At 56.2% G+C, this 15,278-nt stretch overlaps 1 protein-coding gene across 7 annotated transcripts in view; it reads right to left on the bottom strand.

Annotated features, from left to right (window-relative positions):
* Positions 1-1,665: 1,665 nt before the first annotated feature.
* COL16A1 (collagen type XVI alpha 1 chain) overlaps positions 1,666-15,278 on the bottom strand; it is a 51,308-nt gene continuing 37,695 nt past the window's right edge. For all 7 annotated transcript variants that reach the window (XM_033839034.2, XM_073792959.1, XM_033839037.2 and 4 more), the window contains 17 exons: positions 15,091-15,126; positions 14,644-14,706; positions 12,193-12,264; positions 11,932-11,985; positions 11,225-11,269; positions 10,974-11,018; positions 10,603-10,656; positions 10,122-10,175; positions 8,032-8,082; positions 7,585-7,674; positions 6,046-6,081; positions 5,422-5,466; positions 4,355-4,543; positions 3,924-3,990; positions 2,996-3,172; positions 2,738-2,815; positions 1,666-2,006 (listed from right to left, as the gene is read on the bottom strand). In XM_033839034.2, coding sequence (XP_033694925.1) covers positions 1,804-2,006; positions 2,738-2,815; positions 2,996-3,172; positions 3,924-3,990; positions 4,355-4,543; positions 5,422-5,466; positions 6,046-6,081; positions 7,585-7,674; positions 8,032-8,082; positions 10,122-10,175; positions 10,603-10,656; positions 10,974-11,018; positions 11,225-11,269; positions 11,932-11,985; positions 12,193-12,264; positions 14,644-14,706; positions 15,091-15,126 — 1,359 coding nt within the window. In that variant the 3' untranslated portion in view covers positions 1,666-1,803. The remainder of the gene's footprint in view (positions 2,007-2,737; positions 2,816-2,995; positions 3,173-3,923; positions 3,991-4,354; positions 4,544-5,421; positions 5,467-6,045; positions 6,082-7,584; positions 7,675-8,031; positions 8,083-10,121; positions 10,176-10,602; positions 10,657-10,973; positions 11,019-11,224; positions 11,270-11,931; positions 11,986-12,192; positions 12,265-14,643; positions 14,707-15,090; positions 15,127-15,278) is intronic.

Raw genomic sequence — 15,278 nt, 5'->3', positions numbered from 1 at the left:
TTGATGTTTCCTCATAGCGATTTTCCCCCTCTGGCCTTCAAAGCCAACCTGCTCAATTCAACAGCTGGTCCTTGCTTCCCTTTCTTTCTACTCACACCAACGTGCTTCTTATCACGAGGCCCATCATCGGTTAGTGCTTCACAGACTGGGTGGAAAGGAAGCTGGCCTTCCAATGGGAGCACTTTAACATCTGTCCTCATCCGCTGTCCAAAACTGGCTGCTACTTCAATGCAAAGAGGATGAGTTTGCTTTTTAATGTTTTATGTCAGACTCAGGGTTAACTGAGAATTGCTGGTGAGAGATAAAATAAGAATTGGCTCCTTTAGAAACATCATGTGAGGCACTTGGCATGCTCAGGAGTCTGCCTGATTTCATTTCCCTGGCCATCGGCACACCTCTGCCCCTGGCAGGAAAAAAAAATAGGGCAAAGGTTCTGAAAACCTCTCGGTATTGGGGGCTCAATGGGAGAAGGGAATTTTCAAAACTGTGCTGGACGTGCCAGCTCAGGAGAGATTTTACGGCCAGTTTGAAGGCTTCAGGCAGTTTGGATAAGCATCTGGACTCTGGGTACATTTCTCAGCCTGCTCTGTGATCCCTTTGAAGTTTATCCAACTTGAATAAACCTTCCAGAAAGCTGGGGCCAGTAAAAAACCTTTCTTTGGAAGTCCCTCTGGATGTGCCCTGTTGATTTCTCACAGAGCAACCAGCCCATCAGGACAAGAGATCTGAAAAGCAGAAAAGGAAGAAGCTTGAGATAGAATGCTTCTGTAATATTCAACTTGCTGTCTTTTTTTCTTTTTCTTCCTAGCCTTTTTACATATGGAGAAGGAGGCAGCAGATAGATCAGCAAAGTCCCAGTGGACTTTGAGGACAATGAATTCAGATCTGATTGTGGTTTGCCCATGACCCCTTTGCACTGATGCAATCTGTTTCTGAAGGCCTAGACTAAGAGGTACAGGAAAAGCACCACACGAGCTAGATTAACAAAGAATAACAAAAGATGTCATGCGCCGTCCAGGAGAGCTGGTGACAGGGCCATGCACTGGTACAGGCAGGAGTTTCCATGTCATTTCCTGGAGAAGCAGCAGTCCCTCGTTGCCTGGGCCAGGGGCTGCGACCTATCGTTCCTCCTGTTTGCACAGGCTTTCTAATCATGGAATTACTGGAGCAGCAAGAAGAGAACCATGTGTGCTTGGAGGTGCCGCCAGGCAGATGAATGCACCTCAGCAGCAAGTGGCAGTTCCCAAGGTGCACCTGGACTGGCTTTGGGTCACACCCAAAAAGAGGTGGGTGGGGTACCAAACACTGGTTTCTTAAAGGGAAGCAAATAGGGAGAGGCCTTTATGAGCTGCAAGCAGGGTCTTCAAACCCACCTTTGGCTCACCCATGGGAAGAGGCTGAGCGATGCCCCGTCTCTGACTTGGAGAAGTGTGCCACGAAGGATAGGACACAAGGTCCAGAGGCCCAAAGGTTGACTCAGAAGTATCTGGAGAGGAGAGCTGAGTTGGGGGCCACCTATACAGCAGCATCCCACAGCTTGACTGGTTGACCACAGACGATGAAGGAAATGCCCTCTTTTGACCCTGGGACCAAGTGACAAGAGGAGGATGACAGGGAGATGCAGCTGCAGCCCCAGAGAAACCCCAATGGAAGTGAGATTGCAGATAGTTTTGTTTCTTTGTTTATTGATAAAAAAATATTAATAGCAATTAAAAACCCAAAACATTCACAACCCATCCAGAATCCTATAAGTTTTAGCCATTTGTTCCCAATGGAGTCCTTCATCTGATGGAAATGGTGATTTCAGCCAAAAGGCCCCTTCATGTTTTTCATGGGTGGGTACTCTTGCTCCATTGGCATGGCCCCAAAGCAGTCAGAGGGGTTACAGTGGCCGGCCTTGCCCGGTGGGCCCATGGAGCCTGGGGCGCCAGGGATGCCAGGAATGCCTTGCTGGCCCATCGGCCCAGTTGCACCCATCTTGCCATATCCTGGAGGACCTTGAGGACCTAGGGAGGAAGGAGTCAGAGAAGGAAAATCAGGAAACCCAGATCACAAGAAAAGAAAACATAATAGTCATGGTAAATAATACCTTACATTTGATAAATATTTCTCCAGTTACACCATATTTTCATGAAGACCTGATCTGATCCTTACATTAGTTTAACGATAACAATAATACTACTGGCTAGTTTTATTCAGAGTTTCCACGTGCCAGGCACAAGGCAAGTGCTTCTTCTGCATTATTCATTGAATCTTCACAACAATTCCATGAGAAAGAAACTATTATCTCATTCTGGAGACGAGGATACAGGCTCAAAGACGTCGCCCACCTTCTAAGTGGTGAAGCTACACCTCAGAGCCAGGCTATGAAGCTTTAGCCATTTCCCTCTTAGGCTCGTCAAGGTCACAGAGCCAGTAAGAGGATGAGCAGGACCTGGACTTGCGTTCCCTGGCCCCACCACATCGAGCTCTCTTCCACTGTGTGGTGCGAGCCCAGGTTAGGACTTGCGGGCAGGCACTGGGTCTTCCACCGCATCCCCGACACCCGCCCCCCTCCCCACGCACACTCTCACACACGCCCTCGTAGAGTATCTTACACGCAGTGGCATTACTCTAAATGATGGTTGGTAGGCCTGTGGTTACTTCAGGTTCTACACAACTATGTTACAGAAGGAACATAAAGAAAGGCGATCTCAACTGCTCCAGATTCATGGTCTCAAAGGCTGGCTTTTCCTACCTGGGGGGCCGGGGAGACCAACTTCTCCTGCAATGCCAACACCAGTGTCTCCCTTTTCACCTTTGGTACCAGGCAATCCTGGAACAAAAGGAATAAAATAAGAGGCCCCACCCCTGAGTAGAACAAGGACACACCCAGCAGGATTATTCGAAACACACGCATACACACAAATGGCGTATTCACAACAGACCTCATGCAATGCTCGTGTTTGCCCCCAAGAGCTAGGTATGCACCTCAGTAACCGGACGGCAGACCTACCTCTCATCCCGGGCAAGCCCTGCCGACCTTCTCTGCCAATCTGACCAGGGAGCCCAGGTGATCCCGGGGCACCTGGCCGGCCCGGGGGACCATCCTTCCCTGGGGGGCCTGGTCGTCCCGGAGCTGCTGCCATCTCCATGGGAAACTGCATCCTGGAGGTGTAGTAAGCCATCCTCTCTGTAAGAAAGGTCAGGGACAGGTCACAGGGTGCCCCCCAGGGACTCAGAACGACTGCAGATGCTACAGACAGGCCCCCAGCATGGAATCCAAGACAGCCTTTCTTCAGAGGGATGTCAGAGCAAGGAACGTGTGGGTGGATCTCTTAAGTGGTCTCCTGTGCCCTAGCCCCACCTCGCTCCTCGCTCTCCACCGTGAGCTTCCTGAAGCACAGATCTGATTACAGCATCTCTCTTCTCCATTGGCCTTCCTGAGTTCACCACTGGCTTCAGAATAAAGTCCAGACTCCTTGCTTGGCATTCAAGGTCTGCTTCCCAAGCAAGATGTCTAGCCCCTTCCGGAAAGGTCCATGTTTTCCCCAGTCCCTAGCCTGTCAATGTTGGACAAACAAATGAACAGGAAAAAAAGCTTAAAATGAAACCACAGCAGCCTTCTTAGAGCTGCTGCTTGCCCCTTTATTTAGAGCTCACTCTATGCAGACTCATTTGATATCAGTTTTCTCGTCTGTCTCCTCTGCTCCAGCGGGGGCTTGGGGAGGGCAGGAGGGAATCATTCTGTCTCTGAACAGAGCAGGTGGCAGGAAAGGCTGAAGCCTAATTGAACATATGCCTGTAAGTGGGAGAGCAAGGTAAGTAGGGGTGGAGGGGGGAGGTGGATATTGAGCTCTAAGGAAAAGGAGGCCGGGGCGGGGTGGAGAAGCAGCTGGGAAGGGCGAGCAGCACCCACTGCCACCCAGCCAGCTGCCAATTACCGTCAAACATTTTAATGATCTCTTGTCTGATGAACCTCTTGATTTCATCATAATTCACCATGTCTCCCTGAGGAGAGAGAAGAAACCTGCCTCAGTAATACTTCCAAGCCTGAGGCTCATCTCCCCTGGGGATGGACTTCGTGGAAGTAAAGGATGGGGAGGGAGGCAAGGGTCCCAGGAGCCTCCCACAGATACTTAACCCACTGTCCTAACCCCCTGAAGTGGTACAAAACATTTCGAGAGTCAGTGCATTTTTCTGGGGAAAGGGTCCCCAATCCCCTCAACTCGCCCACACAGTTAAGAACCACCCATAAGGGGGTCATGCTCCTTCCTGTAGAGTGTCAGCAAGAGCTTCTAAAATGGTCCACGCTCTACCCCACAGGCCTGCTCTGTTGGGCCAGTGCCCATGGCTGCCAGCCTCCCCGCCTTACCATGGAGCCAGGCACCCCGGGCAGACCAGGGCTCCCCGCAGGTCCCGGAGATCCAGGGTGGCCTCTCTCTCCTGCAGGACCCGGCGGCCCAGAAGGTCCCATGGAGCCACTCTTGCCAGGCCCACCAGGCATGCCAGCTCTTCCCTTCTCCCCTGCCTGGCCCTTCTGCCCTGACGGTCCCGGGTCACCCTGCAAGGACAGGAAGTCACAGTCCAGCATTGCCGAGTGCTGTCAAGTCTACCTCACGATGTCTCAGCAATCTGCTCCTGTCTTCAGCCCCCTACCTGGCCCCCGGCGTCTCCCTCTGGACTGTGCACAGGACCTTGACATGTTGCCCCATGTCGCTGCCCCCAAAGCAGTCCTTCTAAAGGACAGTTTTCATGTTGTTACTCCCTACTTAGAAATTCTGATGGCTCCCAGCTGCCCTCAGGATAAAGGTCTAATTCCTTGGCCAGGCATTCAAGGCCATTCATGATGCGGTCCTGACCACATCTTCTCCAGCCTCGTTGCACCTCCAGCCACACCTCACTGGTTGTAATTCTGACTCGGCCGTGTGTCTTAGTCCTCCCTGCCTGGACTGCCTTCCCCTCCTCTCTCCGCGGTGCACTCCTCCTACTCAGCTGAAATGTCCCTGTTCTCTGTGCAGCCTCCCTGACGCCCTAAGCTGAGCTGATTGCTCCCTCCCTCTGATCCCACGGTGCTACGTCTAATCTTCCTCAGTAAAACCTGCCACGCTCCAGTGTAAGTGTGACTGAACTAAGTGGGCACCTCTTGTTCAGGGACCTCTGTTTGTCCAAGGCTAGGACAGAGGGCCTGGCGGGTAAGCAAGGCCAAGCGGACGCTCGCAGAATGAATGAATGAATCAATCAATCAATCAGGAGTGAATGAACCTTGGAACAGCCCCTCGTGAGAAGTTGTCAGAGACGAGGTTGCTCCAAGTTCTGCCCACATTTTTCCCTGCCCACTGGCCTTCCTCTGTCTCCTCTCCATGGCTAAAGTCAGAGCTTAGAGTTGGGCTTAATCAACTCATGAGCTGCTCCTCTCAAACCCGGCCAGTGCCCACTCACCTTTGGACCAGGGGGTCCGTACATTCCCTGTTTTCCAGGGGGTCCCTAGAAGAAAGCAAAAGTCAGGGATCAAGTCTGGGCAGCGTCTCCAAGGTGTCCAGGAAAGACAGGTGCCGTGAAAGGACCTCCCACAGTGTTAGGTCCCCAGGCCGTGTCCACTGGGCTCTGTGTGAGAAAGGATGTCAACCTCCCTGCCAACAAGAGCGGGGACATCTGGAAGGGAGACTCATGTTCCTGGGGTGTGGCCGTGTATGATCGTGTTGGTTGGGTCTCTTGTCACGGACAAAAAGAGGTGAGAAGTCAGAATGAAAGGGAGGGCCTGGCTAGAGCTGGTGCCCAAGAAATGTTTATTTGGAGTATTATTATGATTATTGGCTCTTTTTGACCAAGTATACGGTTAAAAAAAAAAAAAAAAGTGAAAAGCAAGGCTCACTCTCATCCTTTTCCCCTAGTCCCCAGTCCCTCTCCCCAGAAGAACAAGGGCACCGGTTTCCTGTATATCTGTCCAGAGACAGTCTGTGCAAACAGGGAGCATTCACTGAATGAATGAAGAGGGGTCAAGGCGAAGCTAGGAGCAAGAAGCAGCATCCCCAAGAGAAAAGGAGGAGCCCAGCACAACGGTACCTCTTTGCCAGCTTCACCATCTGCACCAGGTTCACCCTGGGGAGTAGAGAGCAATGGAGCTGTGGTGAGTGCCAAGCCAGCTGGGCATTTCATGCCTCACCTCGCCCACCAGGCATGGCCAGCCCCAGTTCCACCGAGAAGTCACGATCCTCCCCACTTCCCCCCGATGCTCCAGGCACAGGCTGTGGAAACTTAGACCCCACCCCACCCTCCAGCCTGCTCCCGGCCGCCCAACTGACTGAGCTCTATGGGGGAAGAGCAGACTGCACCTGCCCTGCTCTTTGCTTGAGATCCTGGCATCTCGCACATTCCCTGGCTCTGAGTGTATGTTCAGTGTTTGCTGAATGAAGGTGTGAACTCTGAATCTCTGGCCTTGATGAGGTCGCAGAGATCGGCCAGGGCAGCCTAGTGTCCGCTCCCTCCCCAAAACAGGGGAGGCTGCTTCCAGGGCCCTGCCATTTCTAGTGGGATGCTGGGGAAGAGGAATCTGTGATTGCAAGGCAACTGACACATTCATCCGGGGACCCTGGAGGCTCCTGAGCCTGTAGGCAGGAGGGATGGAGGGTTGGTGGGACCTGCCTGCCCAGGGTCTGCAGCAGGAATCAGATGAGTTGGAGGCAAGACTCGGCCCGTCCGATTACTCCTGCATAGGCTAGAGTCATCCACCCCATTCCAGGACACCAGCCCCAGGGGCATTGCTACTGCTCCCCAGAAGGAAGTCTGCTTGGGTGGAAAACACCCTGACCTGGGGACTAGGAGACATGGGTCCCTGCCTCAGTCCCCGGGGAGATTTTTCATCCCTGAGACTGGCAGCCAGTTCCACCTGATGTGGCCACCTGTCTGGAACCTTTGAAAGAGAAAGTATCGCAGAGTGGCTCCGGACGCAAGTTCTGGAGTCAGGCAGCCTCTTGCACTCACTAGCTGTGGGACTCTGGACAACCTACTTAACCTTGCTGAACCCTGGTTTCCTCATCTGTAAAATGGGGACAATCCGACCTACTAAATAGGGTTGTGGTACAGATTAAATGACAAAATGTCAAGCACATTTGTAGGTCACCATTTGTAGGTCACCATTCAGCATTGTCACATTGTCAGTGACCAATATATCACAGCTCTTAGTATAAACTCTAGCTGAAACTAAGGAGTGGTTTCTGAGCTGTTGCAAGAGCTCCAGCAGTAGCGCAGCGTTTCTGGTGCCTGACATTTACAGGTTTTCTGTGGTTACCAACAGACTCCCCTGGGGAGGGGGCGGGGGTGGAACGGGGGCCAGTCTCCCCTGTCCGACACCTAGTGGGGGGATCTGTACAGCGGTGCACGGCTGGAGGCAGCGGTCTGCTGTGTGATCGGCCCAGTGCTGGCTTGTACAGCTTGTCCTTCTTTCTAAATAGGACGTGATCCTCAGGCACAATCTCCGAGCTGCCATCGTCTGTGCTAAATGCCTCCCCTTCCCTGGAGGCCTCAGAAGTGCAGGGCTGCGTGCAACTGACAAAGCCCACTGGCCCTTTCCCCCGGGCTGTGCTGCAATATGTGGGGTCTTACCGGGGGGCCAGGGTGTCCAGGGGGACCAGGCTGGCCCGGAAGACCTGAAAGGCCCCTTTCTCCAGTGGATCCTCGGTCTCCTTTCGGGCCCTAGGGAAAAAGACAGGGATGGTGAGAGGGAAAAGTGAACCCCACGCAGCCAGAGGCAGACATTGTGCGCCAGGGGCCATGACCCCCACCCTAAGGCCGCACACGGGGAGGTGGCGCTGCCTGAACCTGGGGAAGGACCCTGGGATGGCCTCCAGGCTTCTCCAAAGGTCTTCACCACAGGCCAGTGAGGGAGATGTCTGGACGCAGGAGAGGCCGATGCCAGGGAAGGAGAGGGGCTGGGGACACGCTGCTCTCCAGCCCTCACCCCCCACCCCACCCGGCTCCCTCTGCGAGGAGCCTGCAGCAGAGCAGGGCTAAACTCCGGGGAGGGAGGGACAAGGGGAGCACGCCACTCACCACTGCAGAGATTCCAGCTGGGCCTGGCTGGCCTGGAGACCCCGGAGGCCCCTAAAGAGAGCCAGTCAGTGGGATGGAAAGACGCTCCAGTAATAAGGTCCCGGAGGCAGCGAAGGACCAACAGCAAGAACACGCCCTAACCTTGTCATGACTGCTCCATTCTCTTCCCCGAACCCTCCTTCCTTCTGCTCTTGCACTTGACCTACGCCAGAGCTGAGGCCTGGGGGGCCCTGAACACACAAGACCCTCATGCCTGCCGCAGGCCGAGTGGTACCTCTGGGGCCCGCACGGAGGGGATGATCTGGGAGTCAGAGCCAAGTGCAGAGGGAGTAAGGTACATGCTACGTGGGCCTGGGTGTCTTCTGAGTACCCCCCCACACCCCCTGCCGCCTTCCTTCTGTTCTCTGGGAAGAGCAGAGACCAGAAGCTTTCCTGTGCGCAGCCGGGGGGTGAGGGGCAAGGGCTCAGCACCGACTCCAACGTCCTCACAGAGAAGCCCCAAGCTCCCTGGTCTCCTGCCGCTCACGTGCTGCTGGAGGGCGATGAGCCTGAAACATGCAGGAGGGCTCCCGCCTGCCCTATCTCTCCACATCCTGCCCCTGAGGCTCAGCTCAAATGTCACCGCCCTGGTGGTCAGAGCTACACTTTCTCTAAACCCCAGGGCACACAGGTCTCTCTCAGAGCACTTCCCTCCATGCTCCCAGATGGAAAATTCCAAAGGCACAGGCTCTGTTCTACTCATCTCAAGCCTCCTAAGGCAGGAATGTCCAGCACTGAGACTGGCACACAGCAGGGCGCTGGGCTGGATGGACAGAGGTGGGAAGAGGAACGCTGCACACCCCCCAACCCCCCAGGGGGTCTCCGATGCGGACACAATTCAGAGTGTGTGACTCCTTCTTTCATCTGTAACGTGGAGGGGACCGGACTAGACCTGGGGTCCCCAGTCCAAGGTCTCTGGACACCTTGAGATCCATAAAAATAGTGATGAGGACCTGAGAATTCCTTTTTTGGGGGGTTCTGCACTATTCTTAACATTTCCAAGAGCCTTCTGGAAAGTGTACAGCCAGCCTCAACAGGGCTCTCTGGAACCCCACCAGCTCGGCATGGTCACGCTGATCAAAGACGCCCACTGGCAGTCATCTGTGTTACAGATGAGTAAAGTAGACGGGAAAGCCATTATTGCTTAATAAACATCCTCTCCAAGTCACCCTTTCTCAGTAAATACACCACCCACTCACCCAGCTGCCCGAGGCGAACCGAACAGGAGTCGTCCTCGATTCCTCTCCTTCTACCGCCTCCTGCCCCCTCCCCATCCAGGTCACGAGCAAGTCCTCTATCTACCTCCAGACACTTGCGGGATCTGTCCACTGCCACCAGCTCCACCGCCATCATCCCTCCGCTGATATCTCTGATGTCATTTGCGCACCCAACCCCCTCCTGCCCATGCCCCCGAGGTCCTCCACCATCTGCTTCAGGTCCTCTCCCAGCTCAGCTTTCCCGTTCCCACTCACACCCTCCTCGGACTCCACTCCCGCCACGCTGACTCTGAAGCTCCCCAAGCCCTCCCTGCCTCAGGCCCTTTGCAGCAGATGCACCCCTGCCGGGATGCTCTTCCACCAGACTGCTCGACAGCTGGCTCCTTCTTGTCATTCGGGCCCCTGCTCAAAGGCCACTTCTCCCGTAAAGTCGCCTCCCAGGCCCTCTATGACAGCACATCACTGCCTGATCCTTCTGCGTTAATCTGTCTGTTGTGCCTGTGTGGAAGCTCTGGGATCAGGGGACCTTGTCTATCTCACCGTAGCCCAGGGCTTGGAACAGTGCCTGGTGTGGAGCAGGTGCTCAATAATTACTTGTTGAATAACTGAATGATCTTTGTTTGATAAGCAAACTCGAATGTGCCCAGAATATCAGAAAATGGCGAAAAGCCGGGGAACCGCTGGATGGGTGAGCCCAGAGCCCCTTACTGCTCTACGTGGCTGGCACTGCTGCTGCGGTCAGTTCTTTCGGGTCATCACCAGCTTGCCCACCACCACCCAGCCCAACACAGTCTGAACTCTCACAGAGACAGAGACGAAAACAGAGTAACTCACAACGTGGCCAGGGGGGCCGGGTCTTCCCTGGGGTCCCATGGCACCAGGCTCACCCTGCAGGAGGGAGAAAGAGGAAGAAACAACACAGAAACAGACTTACACACACAGGCTGTGAGGTAGGAGAACGCTGAGCACAGCAGGTGGAACACCAATGGCCAGAAGAGCTGCGTTGAGTCCTGGCCTCTAGGCCTAAGCCTTCTGGGGACAGGGGACCAGCCCTGCCCATGAGTATGGTTGGAGGGGGAAGGTAGAGCCCAGGCCTCTATGGGTTAATAACCCAATAGCCCATAGGGAGAGGAAATCGGTTATAAACTTAAGAGGAGGAAGGTCAAGATGTGCAGTGTTGGGCAAAACCTCCCTCAGAAGGCAAGGAGAGGAGGCTGCCACTTTGCCAGCGAAGGGGGAGGGAGTGGCCGCGTCCTGGACTCAGCAGAACCCAAGGGCTGTCTAAAGGCAGCACGCACAGACCCCGGGCCCTTACCTCTGCTCCGGGGCGGCCACTGCTGCCCGGGGGACCAGGCTTTCCACAGTCACCCTGGAGGAGAGAGGGGCAACTGAGGCTCACCAGACCGCCATTTGGCTCCCACACCCCAAGCCGACCCCACATCAGAGGAGTCCTGCCACATGCCCCGGCTTCGGCCAGGGGCTCTCTGATGCCCTCGGGCTGGCAGATGGCAAAGCCCCAACCCAGTCTGCCAGGCACCGGTGGCCTCAGAAGGCCTGGATGCTGGGATGGCATCTTAGCCAAGGGTCAGGTGGCACTCCACTCCGGCCAGACTGCCACATCTGCCCGGGGTCAGACCTTGAGAAAAGCTGAGAAAACCCGGTTGGCAGAAGTCACCAGGCCCTTACCTTCAGTCCTGGGAGGCCGGGATGGCCCGGTTTTCCCTTGAAGCCCTGGAAGAAAAAGCAGGAGCTGCCACGTCCCTCACCTCAAGCAGAGGCCACCTCCCACTCCTCTTTCCTCAGGTTAAACAAGTCAAATCCATCCAAAGTCATAACATGTCCACAGGGGATGTGGATTTGAGCTGCCCCACCCATCAGGGCACCCGTCCAGCTTTGCAACCTCCCAGCTCCCAGCTCCTTCCTGCAGCTCAACTTACCGGGGGTCCCATGAGTCCGGGGGGGCCAGCAGGACCAGGGTCCCCCTAGGGAAAGAGACCAGGGGCACTGAGACAAGAGCTTTGTTCAGCTTGTACCCACTCATTCACCAGTCTCCCCCTTTCTCCAGCCCCTCCCCCAGCTCTCCCAGGATGGAGGGATTGTCACGTGGGGCACAGGGACGATTCCAAGCCGGGCTCAGCCTCTGACTGGCTGTGCACGCTGAGTGAATCCCCGTCCCTTTCTGAACCTCAGTTTTCCTTCTTTTGCGTACAGAAGGGGGTTGACCTTGATGCTCTGCCCTTTGCCATGGCCCCATCCTTTTCAGATGCCCCAGCAAAATCGGATCCAAGGAGCCAGGGCCACTCAAGTCCTTCCCTGTCTGCAGCCTATTCTTTCTGACACCCAGCCTAGTTTCTTCAGCTGATTGAGTTTCTGGGTATAAATTTACTCCCTTCACTGCCTGCCTTTGGTGAGACCCAGCTCATCCAACCTGGTTAAGGCAACTGGGAGAACAGAGAAATCGGGGGGCTCTGGTGCCATTGGAGAAGTGGGGTGCGGTGAGAGGCAGACCGAGGGAAGGTGGGGCACCTCCTGCAAGAGGTGTGGGGCAGTGGAATTCAATTCCCTTCATCAGGGTTCCCTTGACTTTGGCTCTTGGAGAAGGAGGTAGAAGGAAGGGGGTGCCCTCCTGGGCCCACCATCTCACCCTCACGCCAGGCTTGCCGTCCTTCCCATCTAGACCATCCAGACCAGCAGGGCCCTGGAAATGGGAAAAAGGCATTCCTGCACGCCTGTGCTGGAGCCCTAGGAGGTGGGAGGCCCAACCCAGCCCCTCCACCCTCTTCACCCCCTCCACCCCTCACCCAACTCCTACCCCTAAAACACACACACAGACACACACACATGCGTGCATGAGCACACACACATACACACACACACCTGTCAGGCTAAGCGGGCACACGCTCACCTGAATCCCGGGAGATCCTGGTGGTCCAGGGGGACCAGGCAGGCCTGATGGACCTCGAATCCCTTCACTGCCCTGGAAATGAGCCCCCCAGCAAAGTCAGTGGGGCCTTGCCCCCCTCCCTCCCGCTGACACACACCAGCAGGACAAGAGACCCCGGCCACAGGGGCTGGTGACTACTGGAAGTCAGGACAGCTGGCTTCGAACCCCAGTTCGGTTCTGGCCTAACTGGCTGTATCCCACACACCACTCCCCCGTGAAAGTCTGTCTTCATCTGCCAAGCATCCCCCTTTCTGCACTGCTCCACGAAGAGGAAACAGAGCCTTCTGGGTCCAGCGCCTTCCTCGGGGTTGACCAAGGACTGGCCTGGTGGGTGCTCAGTAATGTGGGCTGAAGTGAGAGCACACATTCAATTCACATTGAGCAAGGTGCCAACCACCATGTGGCCTCTGATTCCCCCAGATAGCAAAAGGGTGGGCCCTGCCCTCGAGGAGCTCACAGTCCAGCAAGAGTCACAGGCCCAGGACCATCAAGGGCATTGCAACAGTCGATTTGCCTTGTGTGAGTAAGGGGCCCTGGGAGCTGGGGAGAGAGAGCAGCTCACTCTGGTCGGGGGCAGGGAAAGTGTCACCGAAGAGTTAGCAGGTGCTGGGCTCTGAAGGACGGCTGGGATTCGGGTAGGTTTAGGAGAAAAGGGCATGCCACAGAGGACTTCAGAGAAGGATAAAGATTTGGCGGTGTTCACATGCCTGGTCTAGCTGGGGTGTCTGGGGAGCCTGTGTGATGGGGGTGGGGGGCGGAGAGGAGACTGGAGGAGGGCCCTGAAACCCTGTACTAGATTTTATCAAACAGACCGTTAGTTTTCAAACTGTACTTCCCAGGGCCTGAGGGTTCCTGGAGGAGCCTGGAGAGGCTGGGGGCACAAAGTGGAGGCCAAGGGGGTGGGACTCCAGGACCCCTACCCTCGCCTTAGCCAGAGCAGCTCCACTTGCATCTGTTTTATAGACTGAGCATTCATATGCGATTTTGTGTGACAAAAAGCCTTGGGGACTACAAAATAAAGCCTGAAAACACCACTACGGGCACTGGGGAGCCACTGATGGTTCAAAGCAGGGGAATGATGAGAGCGAACGTGTGAATTCGAATGTTTATCAGAGAAGAGAGGGGGAGGCAGGTAGCTAAGTGGGGAGGCGGCAGCATTTCCCCAGTGGGGAGAGGGTGGCTGACCTGGAGCAGTGGCTGTGGGGGTCACCAAGGGGAAGGGATCCAGCTAGAGACCCCACAGGGGGGTGGGGGGGGGGGAAGGGCTCTGGTTGGCACTGCCATGCCACCAGCTACCAGGAGGGGTCAGCACAGCCCCAGGAAATGGCAGCCCCACAGGGAGTCAGGACGGAGAACCGCTGGCCAGAGGTTTGGGAGTCTCTGCAAAGACCGGCCTAAGGAGAGCAAGCTGCACTGGGGCACAGAGGCAGCGCGGAAGACTCTGGCGGGGGCCGCCACTCAGGCGCCCCACAGAGAAGTGAAGGGAGGTGGCACCCGCACTGCCTCAACCATAGCTGATAGGTGCTGGCTCTGGGGTGGGGGGCGCAGCCAGGGGCTTGAGGGTTCTCCTGAGCTGGGAGGGAAGTCTCAGCCCCGCCACTGTCTGGCTGTGCATACCTGGGATGCCCCTAGCCTTTCTAGGCTTCAGTGAGAACCTAGACCAAGGGGGCCCTTCTAGAAGTCCTTTCCAGCTTTCAGAGGAAAGAGGCTCCCCAAGAAGCTGCAGCTCTCCTGCCCCTCCCTGTACCCCAAGCTTAGAAGTCAGTTTGGGGCCTCATTACATTGCCCACCTGTCATATCTGGAGAGCCCAGAGGATGGGCTGAGACAAGGATGTCAGCCTCCAGAGCAAGGCAGAGCTAGTCCCAAAGTTTATCTATAGCCAAACCCAGGGGCGGCCAGTGCGGGGGCTCCCCAACTGCTGCTCCTTCCCACCCTTGTCACCAGGTCACAGGCCACGCCTGCCCTCTCTGGCCCTTGGGGACACCCTGAGCATGGCCTCCCAGGAGGCCCATCCTTCTTTCCTGTTGTCAGACCCAGAAGGCAAATGTCCAGACCACCTCCTGCTGAAGGGCCCAGGGCGCCCAGTCTTGGATGTGCTTCCCTCCTTCCCTCAACTCCTCGCCCTCCCCTGGAGGAGCTGCAGCTGGCCGGGGTTGGCCTGTCGCATCTAGTGGCCCACCTCTCACTACACCTCTCTGCCTCCTCCCCACCCACACTCTCCCATTGGGTGGGCATCCTGGGCCCAGCTGTCAGCCCTAGGGGCCCACTGGTCTGCCCCGGCCCTGTTGCCCTACAGCAGTTGCTGGGCTCATCCTGGAGGTCTCTTTGCCCCCACTTGATGTAACTGAATTAGTCCTTGAACTTCTGATGGCTCAGAGCTGTGACTGTGGCCAACTTGGGGTCCTGCTCACCTTCTCCGCTTGGGGGCCAGGTAGGCCAGGTGCTCCAGCTTTGCCTGGGAATCCAGGGGGACCCTAAATCAACAAAGAAGCAGGCAGGAATGAAGGCGGGGCTGGAAAGCAGCTCCCCTTCCTTCTTCCTCCTGGGTGTGCTTCACCACTGTTAATGTGATGCGTTTTGACTTCCCAGAAACACCACCCAGGAGCATTACATCTGGCTGGGCGGCTGGGCTGGGGCCCACCCAGGAGGCCCCGCTCTCCAGGTCCTGGCTCCTGGAATCAGGCCTGGCCCCCGAGGCCATTCCTCCGTTCTTCCCGCGCCTCTTTGCTCCCCTCCCTAGGCCCACCCTCAACCAGCCTGGCGTGGCCAGGCCTGCCCCGGCCAGGCCTGCCCCGGCCAGGCCTGCCCCTCGCAGATGGGATCACGTCGGACAGAGCTGGCTTTGTGTGTGCACTCACCGGTGGGCCTGGAAAGCCTGGCTGGCCTTGAAATCCCTAGGGGAAGAAAGCAAGGGACAGTTTGCTGTGCCACCCTCTCTCTCCTGCCTGGCTACCCAGGTGGAAAGAATGACAGCGTGAGGCTGCCTCAAGTCATGGGCCTTGTCCTCCGCCAGAGCGGCCCCCCCAAAGGGCCAGTAGGTGAGGCT

The sequence above is a fragment of the Tursiops truncatus genome, chromosome 1 (assembly GCF_011762595.2).
Source record: "Tursiops truncatus isolate mTurTru1 chromosome 1, mTurTru1.mat.Y, whole genome shotgun sequence".
NCBI classification, from domain to species: domain Eukaryota; kingdom Metazoa; phylum Chordata; class Mammalia; order Artiodactyla; family Delphinidae; genus Tursiops; species Tursiops truncatus.
This window is presented reverse-complemented; position numbering and strand designations above follow the sequence as displayed.